Source organism: Mytilus californianus, unplaced genomic scaffold, assembly GCF_021869535.1.
Source record: "Mytilus californianus isolate M0D057914Y unplaced genomic scaffold, xbMytCali1.0.p SCAF_7, whole genome shotgun sequence".
Lineage (NCBI taxonomy): Eukaryota > Metazoa > Mollusca > Bivalvia > Mytilida > Mytilidae > Mytilus > Mytilus californianus.
Window position 1 is genome coordinate 58,839,753 of NW_026262723.1, and position 16,889 is coordinate 58,856,641.

The 16,889-nt window shown below is 31.0% G+C and overlaps 1 protein-coding gene across 1 annotated transcript; it reads right to left on the reverse strand.

The window, feature by feature from the left end:
* Window positions 1–1,395: 1,395 nt before the first annotated feature.
* Window positions 1,396–13,027, reverse strand: LOC127708508 (uncharacterized). The gene is made up of 5 exons (XM_052213399.1): window positions 12,989–13,027; window positions 4,628–4,664; window positions 3,438–3,575; window positions 2,542–2,643; window positions 1,396–1,526 (listed from the first exon to the last, which is right to left on the reverse strand). The coding sequence occupies exons 1-5, from the start codon at window positions 12,995–12,997 to the stop codon at window positions 1,396–1,398; spliced, it is 417 nt and encodes a 138-aa protein (XP_052069359.1). The 5' UTR covers window positions 12,998–13,027.
* Between the last annotated feature and the right edge of the window lie 3,862 nt (window positions 13,028–16,889).

Consider the following 16,889-nt stretch of genomic DNA (forward strand, 5'->3'; position numbering starts at 1 on the left):
TATTGCGGTACCAGATTGGCGATATGACATATAAATTCATAACTGAAAATCCTTTAACGCAGTTGACATAAGCTAAATCGATGGAAAAACACTATTATTGATTTCCTCCTTCCCTAATGAACTGTTTCAGGTTAAGGCAAACCTCATAAATCAAGGTAACAAACACAAAACTGAGGGAATCGCATGAAATTCAACAGAAGCGAGATCGGGTTCATCGCCAGTCTATTGCCATCCACGCACCACCCGCCATGCGAATCCAAACTCAGTCAAAAAATTAAAATCGGGAATAGGAGACAACCGATAACAACAGAGTAGACAAATATTCCGACATTTAAAGAAGTAAGACTTCGATAGCATGTCATTAATGAGTTGAGGCACAGACTATCGTATCAGTCAATAAATTAGTAATGGTGACCTTAAAATTTATATAGTTTCGATTTTAGTTGCTCATCCTCATAACTCTCATCATTTTTCTATCAGGAGCGCATCCTGCTAATGAAGTCCGTATAGTCTTAGAGATAGTGTCAAACGGGGCAAAAGCATACTCTTCGCTTAAAGTTCAAGAAGATCCCAAAACCGCTTTAGCATGTGTAGGTGAATATTCTGTAGTAGATGTTGAAACGTTATCTGTGTACAAATTAGCAAAGGAGTGAAGTAATATACATATTAATTGTTCAGTGTTGTTATAAGGGGGAAAGAATGAAATTTTTGCGTAAATATTGATGAAGTTGTTTTTATGTAATTTAAATTAAAAGAATACTTTTGTATCCTTCAATTTGTTTACTTCCCTGGCAGGTTAACAATTTAAACTACTGATGTCCTACAAAAAAGTAACCCCTGTTGACAATCAATGTTCTTCTAATATGTCAAACCCTATTTGTTTTCAAATATATCCTGGATAAGATTATTGAACTGATATAAAATAAAAGAAAGCAAGGATATTATATAGACATACACACCTGCTAGACCAATAATCATCTGAAATGACATGCAAAGATGGCAAACATGTTGCACATAACAAACGTAAACGATTGACAATCATCCCACTAAATAAGTATAACAAATGTTAACTTGATTAATTAGATGCTTTATAGTAAACGATGTTGAAATTATTTCGAAAAAAACCATCAAATTCGATTATCAAGCAGCAATTATTTGAATAAATGTCGCATACCATATACCACGGCCCCTATATACTATGTTAAAACATCTAAATGTGGAATACTCTAAGCAACGGTTTGTGAGTTATTTTATTTTGCCCCTTTCAATTCATAAATTATTAAAGGCACTAATATTTAAAAAAAAAAACAAATATCTGCAATGTAGAATTTCCCAGGAAACAGTTAATCACTTCCAGCTTTATCCTTATTATTTTAAACCCTACTGTATTTTTTTTTAAATGTACAGAAGCAACCTAGCTAAAATACCTGGTCGACGAGGGAGCTCTCTGGTCTGGTAGAAAGGCTCAGTAAACGTTGTAGACCTTGATTTTTCGCTGCCTTTCTTGCTGTTTGGTCTACTAAGAACTGGACAAGAAAAAGTTTTCATAGTTAAAGGTTTGTGATTCACAATTGTATTCCGACGATATTCCCACCAAATTTTATTTTCAAGTGTAAATAACCAATTTGAGTCAAAAATACTGTTCACAACATATAAAAATACAATAGGCAGGTTCCACATAATGGGTTAAAAGGGATGGAAAATGCGATATTTCAACTGTCACTGTAAAATGATGGCATGTGGGATAACGGTAGCAGTTTTGCCTCACAAACATCCACCTATGACCACACCATAATTGTTTCAATGAATCTTTAACTTGAAGAGAGCGTGACAATCTCCTTACACGAGGCATCGAAATAAACGTCCCAATTGGGACCGAACGGGTCTGTGGAATTATACAGCCCACACAATAGAACGGACGTCCCTCTTCTTTAGCGTAGGGTTTATTGCTAAATAAAATACTTGTATATCCCAGTCAACCCACGGGGTAAAAAAAAGTGAGCAAAAAGAAAAAGATACTATGGGGGAATCAAAAATGTTAAGTCGGAGATGACCAAAAATATGACCAAAGAAAAAAAAAAGACAAACAACTGTCTACAGGCATTTCAATGTCGCGAAAGGGTTAACAGGAACTAGTGAAATCGTCGTGTCAAATCCTGTTTAAATTGGTAGACACCAGTTGGGCAATACAGACAGAAAAGACCACACCATGGTCGACGACAAATAGACTAACAACAGTCCATATAACATTACATAAAAACTATACATTGGTCAACAAGAACCCCGAAAGAAAAGGTTGTAAAATGATTCTTATTCTTTTTACATACACACATCAGAAGCCAAAAACAAAACATTCAATATTACCCACCACCCACCACTCTCCACCAAATACGAAAAAAAAACCAATTAGATTTTAAAAAGACAACAAAAAAAAAACAAACAAACAAACAAGGCAAAACCCCAAAAAACCTTATCACTTAAAAAAATATACCAACTTCTGTAACTGTGATGCATGTACAAAACATTAAATCATATACTTACTAGGTTTTAAAGTTACTGTAGTACTTGAATCACAGAACGGTGCACTATATATCGCAGATCGTAAGGTTGCATTGCTTTTTCTACTGCTATTCCTACTAAGTTCTGTAAATACCAACGATACCAAAAACTAAATAGTATTTGGTCTGCATATTGAAAACAGTTGTTAGATTTCACATGTATAAAGTATTATATAGTAAACAGTGAGAAGTTGCAAGACGAATGAATTTTTTTATTACTGCACTCATCAATTCAAATAAGTTTTTTTGGTTTAGTTAACCATAATCAATGCTTACAGTCAAATTTCCATAAAATTTTAGTTTTCAAACCGAATGCGACTGCTTATCATTTCTTTCAGCAAACTTGAGTACACAACCCCCGAATTGATTTTTTTGTTCGGTTCATACTGTTCAATCTTAGCATTCATTTGAAGTGAATTTTGAACTGAAGTCATGGTTTTGTCTGTCTTTTCTCGATGATTGTTGACTCCCCCGTGATAACGTTGCACTTGATTTCTGTCATGTTTGATTCACACTACCTCGAGGAGTAGCCGATCCCTCACAAATTTATAAGTTAAAGTGGATATCTAAGCTCAAATTGCATACAAGAACGGTTGTTATAAGAATAAACAAATTAGTTTCATTTTACAGCAATAAGTTACATGTTGGTATTTCATGTCAGATTATTGAATTTAAACAAAACACATTACAAAGGTAGAAATTATTCGCTAAAAGATAAAACTAAGGAATCTATTTGTAAATACGCTAAACAAATTACCACAACATGCAGTCCCATTTCTAAATCAAAAATAAAACTTTTATCAAAGCGAAGAGCTAAGGACTTTAAACAAAAAACATAAACAAAATTTCATCTTAAATTTAGAAGCACATAACTCATACCGTCTCTTTTCTGTTTTGCCAAAAAACCTTTACGCTCAACATTTCGCTCTGGAATTTCTTGGTAAACTGCCATGTCATCATCCAATCGTATGTTTCCAGGAACATTTGTTCTCTGGGAAATAAATCCATATTTTGCATCTGTTCAAATAAAAATAAAAAACTTGTATGTAATACTGTGCATTTGCAGGAGAAAAAAATGTTTGCTTTGCAGAGATTATTTAAATTAAAATCATTGTTCTAGTTGTGTTTGCATTATTAATACACATGTGTTCTATGCATATAAAACTAAACATTGCAATGTAAAGTTTCTTTGCATTGAAAAGTTTGTTCGTTAACTTAAAAAATCATTTTTAATGAATAATCTAATCAAATAAAAAATATGAAATACATTTAACATCATTACACAAACGATTTTTGAGTCCAGTTGACTAAAATTTGAATTAAGTGATTTAAGCTTGCTTAACGTTGAGTAGCAATTATTTCATGCATATTCAGGACGAGAAATATAAACAACTAATACAATAGGTAGGGTCTGCAATGTAGTACGACAGGAATGAATTCGAAGGACAGGAAATTTAAAGTGCCGCTAGAAAACAATGATATGTTGGATAGGATCAGAAAATTTGCTTTTCAACTGGTCACATGGGAACTCCTCAATGAGTCATTGCAAAAGTTCTTAATCGTGCAGAGAGCGAGGCAATCTCTATATGAGTGTCATCGGATTAAACGTCCCCATTCTGACCGGACGTGGCTGCGAATAATATGTCCTTGACTATCAAAACGGACGTCCCCACTTTGGCAAGGGTTTTACTGCCGGTCGGAAGAAACCAATTTGACCATATTTGTATACCCCCAATCACCCTTGGGATACAAATTTTAAAGGGACCAACATCAAATTGATTTACCAGATGTTTCATAAAAAAATATCGAAAAAGGTGTACAAGTATGTTAAATAAAACCAATACTAGTCGGAGACAAAAATTTGATATAGATTGAAATTATCATGCAAAGTCGTTTCAGCACGTTTCCGTTAACAAACAAATGATCCAAGAACAGGAAAGTGGAGTAGCCAATTTTACATCCGGGCTAAACATGGTGTTGGTGTTAACTTTCCCTTGTAATGCTGTATGCGTGTTTACTTTTAGACAAAACTTTTGGCATTTTTTCATTGAAAAAGACCATGATTTTACCTTTCTTTTTCGCCTCTATATTTCCGGTTGAACAAGCCTGAAATAAGAAATTGGAGCTTTTAAAAAAATCACTAATTGTATTGTTATGAATTATTACGAAAACATGCCATTCAAATATTTTAACAACACGGAATAACTACTAATAGCACCGTGTTTTACTTACAGCAGATATAAATTCATGGGAACAGTTATCCTTCCTCTTTACTGTCACTTAAGATCAAGGACCAGTAAATGGTATATATCATGCATATAAAATTTTGCATATTATAACTTTGGCTTGTTGAATTTAAACTGAAAATCGAAAAAAATATTGCATTTATGTCTTTTATTGTCTGAAATGTTACTGATTGAATTCATTCAAAATAGATGAATATTTGTATAGAAAGCATATAAAATCGGCGAAAAAAGTTCTTAATTTTTTTTAAACATCAAGTCTCCAATTTCAAATCCAAAGATTTGTTTTTGGTGTACTGACCAATTTATTATCTAGTTGGTAGCGAAAAGCGTCAAAAATCAACGTTTTACGGCTTACAACGCAAGACGTTATGCTTATTTTGACGTTTTGTGGTATTTTTTGACACAGAACTCCAGTTTGAATGATGTATACCTTAAACATTAAGTCGGTGACCCTATCATTATTTTACACCATTAAAACGGACATGTATATATCATTATGTAATCATTAATGAAAGTGAAATAGTGAAATAATGATTCGCCATTTTTTTTTTTTCATTTTTGTCAAAATAAGCTTAGAAACATCGCTGATGAATTATTCACTTGCAAATGAATAATTCGACCTCATTGAATCCGTATTTATGTGACCTTCAATTTAACCCCTTAGCTAGAAATAGGTTACGCATAAACTAGGCGTGTTCAGCTATTCAAAGGAAAAAAATGTCAACATTGAAAGTGAAACAAGGGTAAACCATTTGACTAATTCGTTCCACAAATACTCATTCTTATACAGGTAAAAACAATGATTCACAATTTTTTTAAACTTATTATATGAAAATTCAAATTGCACGTGTTCGCTATCTACATATATTTATATTTAGGTTTATAACGGGTTATATGACCGTCGGCAGTCTTCGGAGGTCACCTCGATGGTTAATTAGATGGCGTCTAGACTAAATTAAACACGAAAAGCTGATACATATTAGCAAGTCTATGCATCTTTAATTGTTTATTTTAGACTTTTTATAATTTATATATACGTTTCAGTATGTTATAAATCAAATATGAGAATTTGAGTCAAATCGGTGAACATTAATTTGACAGCTATTGCCCCTTTTAGTAATTATGAAATGAAACCTTGTCTACAGATTCCAAAAAAAAAAAACGACAATGCATCGCCGAGAGAACAATTACGACAGACCTTGTTCATATCACCGCAAAATAATGAAAGCGTGTAAAAATTAAATCATACCTTTTCTTATACCTACGTTATAATTTTTATCTACTTTTCTTGGTTATAACAAAGGAAATTTCAAATTGTCAGGTAAGCAGAATGCGTTCGTGCATCGTACATTTTTACGGTTTATATAAACACAGTTGAGTGAATTATTTTACAGATATATGAAACGAGTTTCTTGTAATTTAAATGTTATCGAAATTATTGAGCCAATGCATGCATATATACTAAACTAAAAATATTTATTACGAATCTATAACGTATTATCGACAAATAATATTTCATTCAATGATTGTTGATCGGAAGCTAATTAACTTTCGAGTTTGTTTCCGACGTTTTCCGCATCGTGACATCGATAAAACATCAGCACAGAGCACTTGACAAATAAGTGGATTAATAGAGCCATGATATTTTTTTTAAAATTTTCCATGCGTTCCCATTTGTTAATTTAACTTTTGCTTAACAGTTGTTAAATGATGTGTTGATTAACATTTGTTCTTTAAGAATCAGTTATTACTTATTTACCTTCTAGTGCACGTTTGTTTACATTCTTTCATCACGGTTTTCCCCTCGCACTTGCGCTGTGCAGTGATCGAAGTTCTAACGATAGGATCTCGTAGTTAAGGTCACTACATACGGGAACATATCGGCTAATTATTGCGCGGGAAGACAATAATTCAGTATATTTATGAAGATTAAAATGATAAAGGATTTATTTTACGTGAAAGTTCATGTACACTTGTTTTATAGTAAAACGTAGCCATTCAAGTATATAAGTCATATTTAACTCCTATTTTAAATTTGAAGTTTCATACGACTTTAAGGAACTCATACATTTGTAATTAAAAATGGAATATGGTGTGTTGTATCTATTGTTTATGGAATTTTCGTTATTAAACATATACTGCATTGTGTTTATTTATACCTTTCATTAATTCAAACCACATTGTAACTGTTTTGCATGTATACCCTTTAAGTAATGAATATATTATAAAGTGGACAGTTGGTACTAAACAGATGCTCCTCGAATCGAGAGAGAAAATGCAATACATATACTGTCTGTATTATATTTCTAGTGTTCAAAATACAGTCCTAGTATATTTGGAGGTACACATTTAATAACCCGACAGGTAATCTTTAATTTTAGAGTAAATGACCATTCCTCCGAAGTTGAAATGGGGAAATATCGTTCAAAATATTCTCTAGGACCACAGTATAAAACCCTGTTACACAAAACATCTAGCATTTTCCATATTATAACAAATTTGAATACTAAAGAACTTTTGTCAGCAAACTGTGACTTTAAAAAAAGCAATCTTTAGAGTTGTCAAAAAGAGGTTTTTGTCCATCGAGAATACTATGTTCTTGTTTTATTTCTCATGCTGTAATTATGGATTGTGTAACTATGCTGTGTTTACTAATTTTTGTTTGTTTTATGTACTGCTCGACCCATACGGGCTTAACATGCAAATAAAATATATTGATGTAAATGAGCAGAGAAAAAAGGTAACAATTCATAATCTATAGAAATAAACTCTCTATGATTACTAGTAAAATTCACTACAAAGATGCCAAATTTTGAAATGTCAAATTATTGTCTCAAATTGTATCATTTTGTCTTAACATTGTGAAAAGTATGGATAATATCTGACTTTGTTTCAACATATTATTCTTGACATTATCATAGCCTTCGTTACAATTTCTTTACATTTTAAAGTCTTCTTTAAACATTCTTAATATTCTTAATACATGTACCCTTCGTTACAAATTCTTAACATTCTTAATACCCTTCGTTACAAAATAGTAATATTATAGTAGTAAAAGTTTTCTTAAAAAATTCTTACTTTCTAAATTTGTATCAACAGATTCTTAACATTGTGATGCCTTAAACTGTGTAATTAATATTTTACTTTTTTATTTTTTCATCCAACATGCATCTTGGGGTCATACTTTCATCAGTTTAATGAAATAATACTCAGTTTTTATAACAATAAACATATTGGAATGGGTTTTTCGTTAGACTAACTTTTTTTTCGGCTTTAATCTATTTTTTTTTCAAATGACATACATGTACAATTAATTATTAATTAACGTTGTATTCAAAAACAAATGAATTGGAATCATTAAGACCCCTCCCTTTTCACTCTCGATTTGAATTTTGTTTGTTTGAATAATTTCATAACCAAACAAATTATTAAACAATACTTCAAATTACTTGATTATTTTTAAATACAAATATATACATGTAAAAATGTACACAATATAAATACTGAACACGAGTTTAAGGGTAATGCAGATAGTAATACTTAGGGACCTCTTTTTTCGAAAGTATCGTAAGATATATATTATGATAGATTTTAGGATTATCATGGGTTCATTCTAGGATACGTCTTTGACTGTAAAACAAAGCTGTATTATAGTCCTACTCAGATATATTACCTTTCTATTTAAGGCATTCTTTCGTCAATATATCTCATTTACTTTGATAATTACACTAATGATTATGAAAAAGACTTACCTGTCCCATATTTAGAAGACAACGAATGATTGTATTTTGCGTTTAGTTAAAACCCATGTGACAGTATTTGAAATCCCCAAGAGCACAAATGATTTTTACTGAAATTAGGGAAAATACTTCATTTTAAACTGCCTCTGTTGAAGCATAAAAGGGGTTCAAAAGGAGATATATCTGAAATAAATATGACATTTAGAATCAGTTTTCCCCAATAGCCAAATATTTAGGTATTATTAACAATGACATGCAGGTATATATTAAATGCTAAAGTTCCACTCTAAGTTATTTTTCAAACAAATAAACACTAGTAATGAACTGAATAAATGTAAGCTATAAAAATCCACACAAAACAATGTAAACACATTAACTCAAATAACATAAGAAATTATTGAAAAATATAAAAAATAACAGACATTTTTCACACAAAACAACTAATTCTCCATTGATTTTTGTTCTCTCTATAACATGATGATTTTCTTACAGTTGAAAGAACAAAATATAATGACTATCAAAGTTAAGAATATCCCATTCACGACTTTTTTCGGGAGTCGGTAAGCATCCATAACAAAGTCAGATTTTTCTTCGTCAAAATTTTTTTCCCATAATGCCAACTAATTTTATGGAAGCCATTTTCGGGATGAGGCGCTATCAATTTAGCTCTTGTAAACCGACAAATTTATCACCATGGCATCATTACGATTCTTATTTGACAGTTGTATTCAAAAGACAAATGTATATACAAACTATAAATCATCATTAGATATACTTTGATACCTTTTGTCAACTTAAAAAAGCTATTGCTTGATTGGTTATCAGGGTTAATTTTCAAAATTAAAAAAATCTATTCAAATATTTCTTGGAAGGGCAGACTAAACGTTTTGAGAGGTTGAAGACCAATTTCCCTAGATAACACACACAAAACATTTTTTTTAAAGTTATGCATAAAAAATTATATCTGATATTCAGTTAAAATTAAACACACAAAAAATGGAACTTTTTATTAGCGGAGGTAAAAATTGGCAAGATTGTATATTTGAATTGTTTACATCAGCTTCTGTGGCCTTTAAAAGTTAAATGTAGAGGGATGATTTTGGATTTGTTTTAAATCTAATATACGTGTTTGTACTCAAATTATAGTATGGAGCTTTGAAATGTTTGAAAACTTTTATACTGCTCCAACAGAGTTATGAGGAGGAAATATTAAAAATGACACTCCGTAAATTTCATGGACACCACCACGAATTGGTTGATCTATACGATGTGTCTGTGTCTAAACTAACTAATGACATTTTTACCACGTCTTAGATTGTGGTTTAACATCTATGTCGTCTGTCTGATAAGTACGGAACGTGACCTATTTCCGAATATGACTGTTATACCGAGTGTGAATTTGCATTGCTATACGACGTGTCTCGGTATTTTGTACATCCAACATTCATGTATTTATTTTTGAAGTTTTTGTTATGGTTTCGGTTGAATAATGTTTTATGTCTTAGCGTTTGTTGTTCAAATAATTATAACATTGCCTTTCAATACCATCATTGTCATATTCCAGACTACTGGAAAACTGATTATTTAAGTGAATTTTCTAAGGCCAAAAACCATACCTCTGCACAAAATTATCAGACCGGAACAAAACACGAACTTGATCTGTAACTTGTCATGATTAAACAATATACCAAATATCAAATCAATATGTGTGGAAAACTGATTTGCCGGACTGACGGACAGACAGACAGACAGACAGACGGACGGACGGAGTGCAAACCTAAAGTCCCCTTCGACTTCGTCAGTAGGGGACTAATAATTGTATAAAGTTCGAGATTTCATGTTAGTTACGTAAGCGTGTCATTGTTTGTGATATCCTGTGGTGTTTGTCGTTGATGGAATATGTTCGTTGTTGTTCTACGGTTTGCATGTTGTGTCGACTTTTATATTATATATTTGTGCGTTTCTCTGTGATGAATGTTTTTGCGTGTGTTTGTGGTGTATTTCTGTCATGTAGTGTTGTCATTTTAGCGATATTTTTTAACATTGTCATAAAGCGGGAGGTTTGGCTAGCCATTAAACCAGGTTCAACCCATTATTTTTTTTTAAAATTTCCTGTACCAAGTCAGGAATATGGCAGTTGTTATCAAATAGTTCGTTTCTATGTATGTTGGCGTTTGTTTTTGTTGCATTTCAGTGTTCCTGTTGTTCCTTTGTTTTCCCCTTATAGTTGATGTGTTTCCCTCGGTTTTAGTTTGTAACCCGAATTCATTTTCCCACTATCGATTTATGACTTTTGAACACCGGTATACTACTGTTGCCTTTTTTTACATTAAAGACAAATATTTACTAAACAGTAGATTATGCCAGGTGTCAATACATTTGAATCTTTGATATACATAAGATTAAATTTCACCGAAAAAAATCCACAGAAAGATAAAAGATTGATTTTCTCAAATCATTTATTTGTATCTCTAACCCCTGACCTAGTTGTTTTTTTTGAAGAAATCATAAAAAATGGCAATAATCTTATCGAAAACATGAAGCGGAATTCACCTTTTGCGTTGAGGCGTGTTTAATTTGACTGTTTTGTCTTGAAAACGTATAAAAAATCTGTGGAGTCTTTTCGGTGGATTATGCTTATGCATATTAAAGATCCAAAATGTATTTGTACCTACCATATTCTACTTTTATGTGAAAATGTGTCTCTAATTTGAAAGTTTACAAATATCTCGAAGTCCCATACTATAATTTGAGTATATATAAGATGCAAAAAATCTTAAATTATGACCTACATTTAGATTTTAGAGGCTATAAAATCTGTTTCACTTATCAACAATTTAAGTGTATACATTTATATATTATTTTTACCTTCTATTAAATAATTCCATTTATTTTGTTTAATTTCAACTGGATATCAGTCTGTTAAGAAATATTGGTGATAAAGATCTACCTCTTCATTATTTCAGTCGCAGGTAATTACCGATTCTTAGACAATAAGTGTACATCTCCTCCTTTCAGAATCATGAGAATAGAAGATTAAAAAAAACTTCTTAAATATTTTTAATAACATTATACAAGAATTAAGATCCTTATGTGGATTTGAAAAATACTTTTACATTAATTGGTATATTTCGGCCAAAAAACTATATATCCGATTCGAATTACTTTTTATTTCCAGACTATACGTTTTAAAAAGTGAAATCTGACATGTAAGAGAATAAATATCAATAGTATAGAGATCATTTAGAATTTGCCAGTAATGAAACACCCATCCTCGCGAAATAAAACCATTATGCGGAAGCGTATTTGATTTTTTTTTCATAGTCGAAATTTCAATATCTAAAATCTTAAAACTTGGCTATTAGACAACAGATTTGCTTTTAATATCTTGAAATTTTTATTTTAATTCAAAATTTTACTTTTGAAATCTCGTCTATTCAAATCCTCTAAATTTCGAGTTTTGTAACTCCGAAATTTCTTCATTTTAAAACGTTTAATGACGAATGTATTTTCACAATGTCCCTAATATTCTTCAGTATTATTAATCAACTAAATTCTCTTTTCAGTCTACTATCTGTAAAATGGGATTTCGTCGCTCTTCTTTATTTTTTCAGATTAAATCCAAGTCATTCGGACTCGGGTGGATAGTTGTCTCATTGATAATCATAACTCATCTCTTTATGATGAAGGGTGTATACAGTCATGACACATAGCCTTATTTGCACTAAATAAAACCCGAAATCAAAGGAACAGCACTCCATCTTTATAACTTTTTTATCATATTGTTTTACATCAAACATAAAAAAGTATTCATATTTAATACATAGTTGGATATGCTTAGACAATTCATTTTCTAGTTATTACCTTGAAGAATTGTAAATATAAAAGTGTAAAATAAAAACAATAAGAGTGTTATCAAATAACAAAAATAAACACATTGAAAATATATCTTATGTTTTATTTTATTCGTGACATGGAAGAAAACTGTACATTGAAAATCGTGGTTTAAATATTGATAGTGTTTTATCAGTAATCTGTATGCCTAGCGTAGTATAAGGTTTAATGTTTATACGGAATAACCCTGATTATTTACATGCAGCTGGGATCATCATCTAATATTAAGATTAAAGTAAATTTTTACAGTTTAATCACTGTATTATTGAATTAAAATTTAGATCTGTTGAAAAGTTTACGGTATGGTTTCATAATATATATATTTAGATAATTATAAGGTTATAGCTATTTATAGTTGACACATACAGTAGTATAGAATATCAATGATAATGTGTTATTTGTATCATTTAAAACAATATAATACCGTGAATTACAAAATCCGATTGGATGTTTGAAGTTATATTTCATATTATTTGTTATTATTCAAAAATATGCGTAAAAGTTTTAAAGATATTTTTCATTTGATGACACAATGAAGAAGCAAGCTTACCTGACCCATCTTGTAATATCATGTAAGAGGCGATAATTTTAAACCACGTCATAATCTAAAAATATACTCTCTCCAATTTCAAATCTGAGGAATGCCTTAAAGTTTAAAGTTATATGAAACGATTTTTATTGTAATTTTAATGTTATCGAAATTAGTGAGCCAATGCATGCAACATAATTAACTAAGTCCTTTATGTACGTTTTTTTTTATATTTAGTACAAATCTATAACGAATTATCGACAAATAATATTTCATTCAGTGATTGTTGATCGCAAGCTTATTCACTTTTGAGTTTGTTGCTGTAGTTTACCGGATCCTGACATTTGTCAGAGCACGTGGAGCTCGTGACAAACACGTGAACTGATTGAGCCATGATATTTGTTTTATTTTTTCGATGCGTTCCCATTTGTTAATTAAACTTTTCCCTAACAGTTGTTAAATGATTTGTTGTATCGGATTTATTCTTTAAGAATCAGATATTACTTCTTATCTTCCAGTACACGTTAATTTACATTCTTTCATCACGGTTTTCTCCCTCGCACTTGCGCTGTGCGTTGGCCGAAGTTTTAACTAGAGGTCTCGTGGTTAAGGTCGCTGCATACGAGAAAAACTCGGCGAATTGGTGCACGGGAAGACAATAATTTAAATATTTTGATAATTTAAAGGATTTTCTTAAGAAAGTTCACGTACACTTGTTTTTTATTGTAGCCATTCAAGTATATAAACCATATTCATTTTTTAGTTTAAATTTGCATATGACTATAAACATTTTGGATTACGCTCAACATTGTCGCACGAACGTCAGACAATAGAAAGTTGTATTTTGTTTTCTGTTTTATAGCGAGGATAAATACTTGATATACCAATATAGTTATTTTCAGTACATATTTTCCCCCTTACTTATTCAGATATAAACGCTAGTAAAACATTTTGGTTTTTTTTTCAAACACAAATCTATTTTTTGTTCCTTCTCCCTCCTGAAAAATGGACACATCTTGTAGATGAACCAAGAATTAAAAAAAAATAATAAAATTTAACTGAGCTAGATATCAGGAGAAAATATACGTTTATGTTGCAAATGGCATATTGATGAATAAATAAAGCATTTTTTGCATTGATTATTGTGAGGTGTATTGTGATAGCGCTGAATTGTGAAAGTTGAGGATCTTTATTTTGGACTATGTAAACAGAGTATTTTTCTAAATTTAGCCGAAATTTAAAAAAAATGTTGATATCTTTGACAGTGAAGTCTGTTAAACAATACACGCAGTTCTGGTGTAAACATAGTTAGCCTTTTGATTTTAAGTCATATTAAACTTCAAGTTTAAAAAAAAATTGAATATGTTTTATTTTCTTGAATGGATAAGTTTAACTCTAAAAAAGTGTACATGATAAATAAAATTGAGAATGGAAATGGGGAATGTGTCAAAGAGACAACAACCCGACCAAAGAGCAAAAAACAGCCGAAGGCCACCCAAGGGTCTTCAACACAGCAAGAAAATGTGTACTAGTTCAGTGAAAATGGACGTCATACTAAAATAAAAAACATACAAATGAAGTAAAATTAAAAACATACAAGACTAACAAATGCCAGAGGCTCCTGACTTCAGACAGGCGCAAAAATGCGGCGGGGATAAACATGTTTTGTGAGATCTCAACCCTCCCCCTATACCTCTATGTAGATTAAACAAACACAAAGCAATATGCACAGTAAAAATCAGTTTGAAAGAAGTCCGAGTCCGATGTCAGAATAAGTAACAAAAGAAACTTAGCAAAATGACAATGATACATAAATTAACAAAGAACTACTACCAGTTACTGACATGCCAGCTCCAGACCTTAATTAAACTGATTGAAAGATTATGTCTTCATCATATGAAAATCAAGCACAATCCCTCCGGTTAGGGGTTTAGAATCATACCATCATAAAATATATCAGAAGAACATAACCCGTATCATACGTATCATACCAACAAACTGGTTTGAGAATAAATGTGTTTATTTCCGATGCAAAGACCCTATGAGTGAATCAATATTAATACCAAAATATGCCATCTTTAATGACCTGACAACAGTATCTAACTATATCCCTCCTGAATAAGTCTGTTTAAAGGTTTGGTTAGCTTTTGAGGTGAATGCCGACATTTTTGTGCTTTGTAAAGAATATTACCATAAAAGATTGGATATGAAATAGCTGAACGTATAAGATGTAAAAGAAAATCCTTTATATTATCAAAATCTTCATAAATGCACAGCTATTGAATTATTGTTTTCCTGTAAACTAAGTCGCTGATATTTTCTCGTTTAACCTCTCGTTAGAACTTAGGCAACCGCACAGCGCAAGTGCGAGGAAAACCCGTGAAAAAAGAATGAAAACAAACGTGCACTGAAAGGTAAAATAGTAATAACTGATTTTTAAAGAACAAATTTAGTACAACAAATCATTTAACAACTGTTACGGTAAAGTTTAATTAACAAATGGAAACGTATTGAAAATATAAAAAAAAAAAATCATATGGCTCTATTAATACCCTTATTTGTCACGGGCTCCTTTGCTCTGTGTTGATTGTTTATCAATGTCACGATCCGGTAAACTTCGGCAACAAACTCGAAAGTTAATTAGCTTGCGATCAACAATCACTGAATGAAATATTATTAGTCGATAATACGTCATTTTAATATTAATTGAGGGGTGTTTTCATAATGACTCTGTTATATGTCCAAGGTCTGTTATAATGGTCGAGGATGCCTGTAATGGCACGAGGCACTGTATAAATGCCCTGCTATTCTGTTATGGACTTGTTTGCCTTTATTGATAAAGGGGAAGTTTCATATATAATGCAATAAACTGGTTAATAAAAGTTCGTAATAATTATAAAAAAACGTGCATACAGGACTTAGTTATATATGGATGCATTGGTTCACTAATTTCGATAACATTAAAATTACAATAAACTCGTTTCATATGAATTTAATATAGTATCTGAGGACCATTTGTTGAAAGAAATGGAAAAAGCAGCTTCTCAAAGTAATGTTGGCGAATGCTCGTTGGGCGAAATAACGGGTAAATGTCTCAAAGTTAGTAAAAATATTGATTAAATGGTACAATAACTTCATCGACCATTGCGTGTATCGTGTAGAGTTGAACAAAGTCCACTTTATTTAATATTATGGTCAATGTTTATCAATTTGTCTACAAAATTGTAAAATATACAATTTGCAGATAACATGCTATATAAAAATCAGGTTCATGCATGGGGTTTTTAAATTTCTCCATGTAAAAACTGTTGCTATGATATTTACTTGTGTAAAATGTAAATACAACTTAGAAACTTGACAATCATTTATTGGAAATTCTATTAGCAGTTAAAGAAATTAAATTTTAGGATTAATTTTTGGCAGGAAATTAACTTTGCATAAGCATATTTTCCAAAATTTACAAACAAAAAGCATGTAAGGGATACATTGTATGAAATTAATTATAGGAACAAGATGGGGTGCAACCAGCCATACACTTAAGAAAAATATTTATCTTTGATTGGATGACATACATGTACATTATTTTTTATTAACGTTGTATTTAAAAAAAATCCAATTTGCATTGGAAATATTTACTTTCCACTTTCGATTTGATATTTTTTTGTTTGAATAATTTTATAACCAAGCAATTCATTAAGAATAAAATATACAATAAAATATTTTGAAATACTTGATTATTTCTAAATACAAATATATGCATGTGAAATGTACACAATATAAATACTGGACACAAGTTTTAGGGTAATGTAGATATTTAATTCGAATAAGTAATACTTAGGTACCTCGTTTTCGAAAGTAGCGTAAGCTATATATTATGATAGATTTTAGGACTATCAAGGGTCCATTCTAGGATACGTCTTTG

What these genes read in the sequence shown, in the direction of transcription:
- LOC127708508 (XM_052213399.1), bottom strand. An exon ending in TATAGAGGCGAAAAAGAAAG is followed by an intron (nt 3,576 to 4,627) that starts GTAAAATCATGG and finishes TTATTTGAACAG; the next exon opens with ATGCAAAATATGGATTTATT. An exon ending in GGCAAAACAGAAAAGAGACG is followed by an intron (nt 2,644 to 3,437) that starts GTATGAGTTATG and finishes TGGTATTTACAG; the next exon opens with AACTTAGTAGGAATAGCAGT.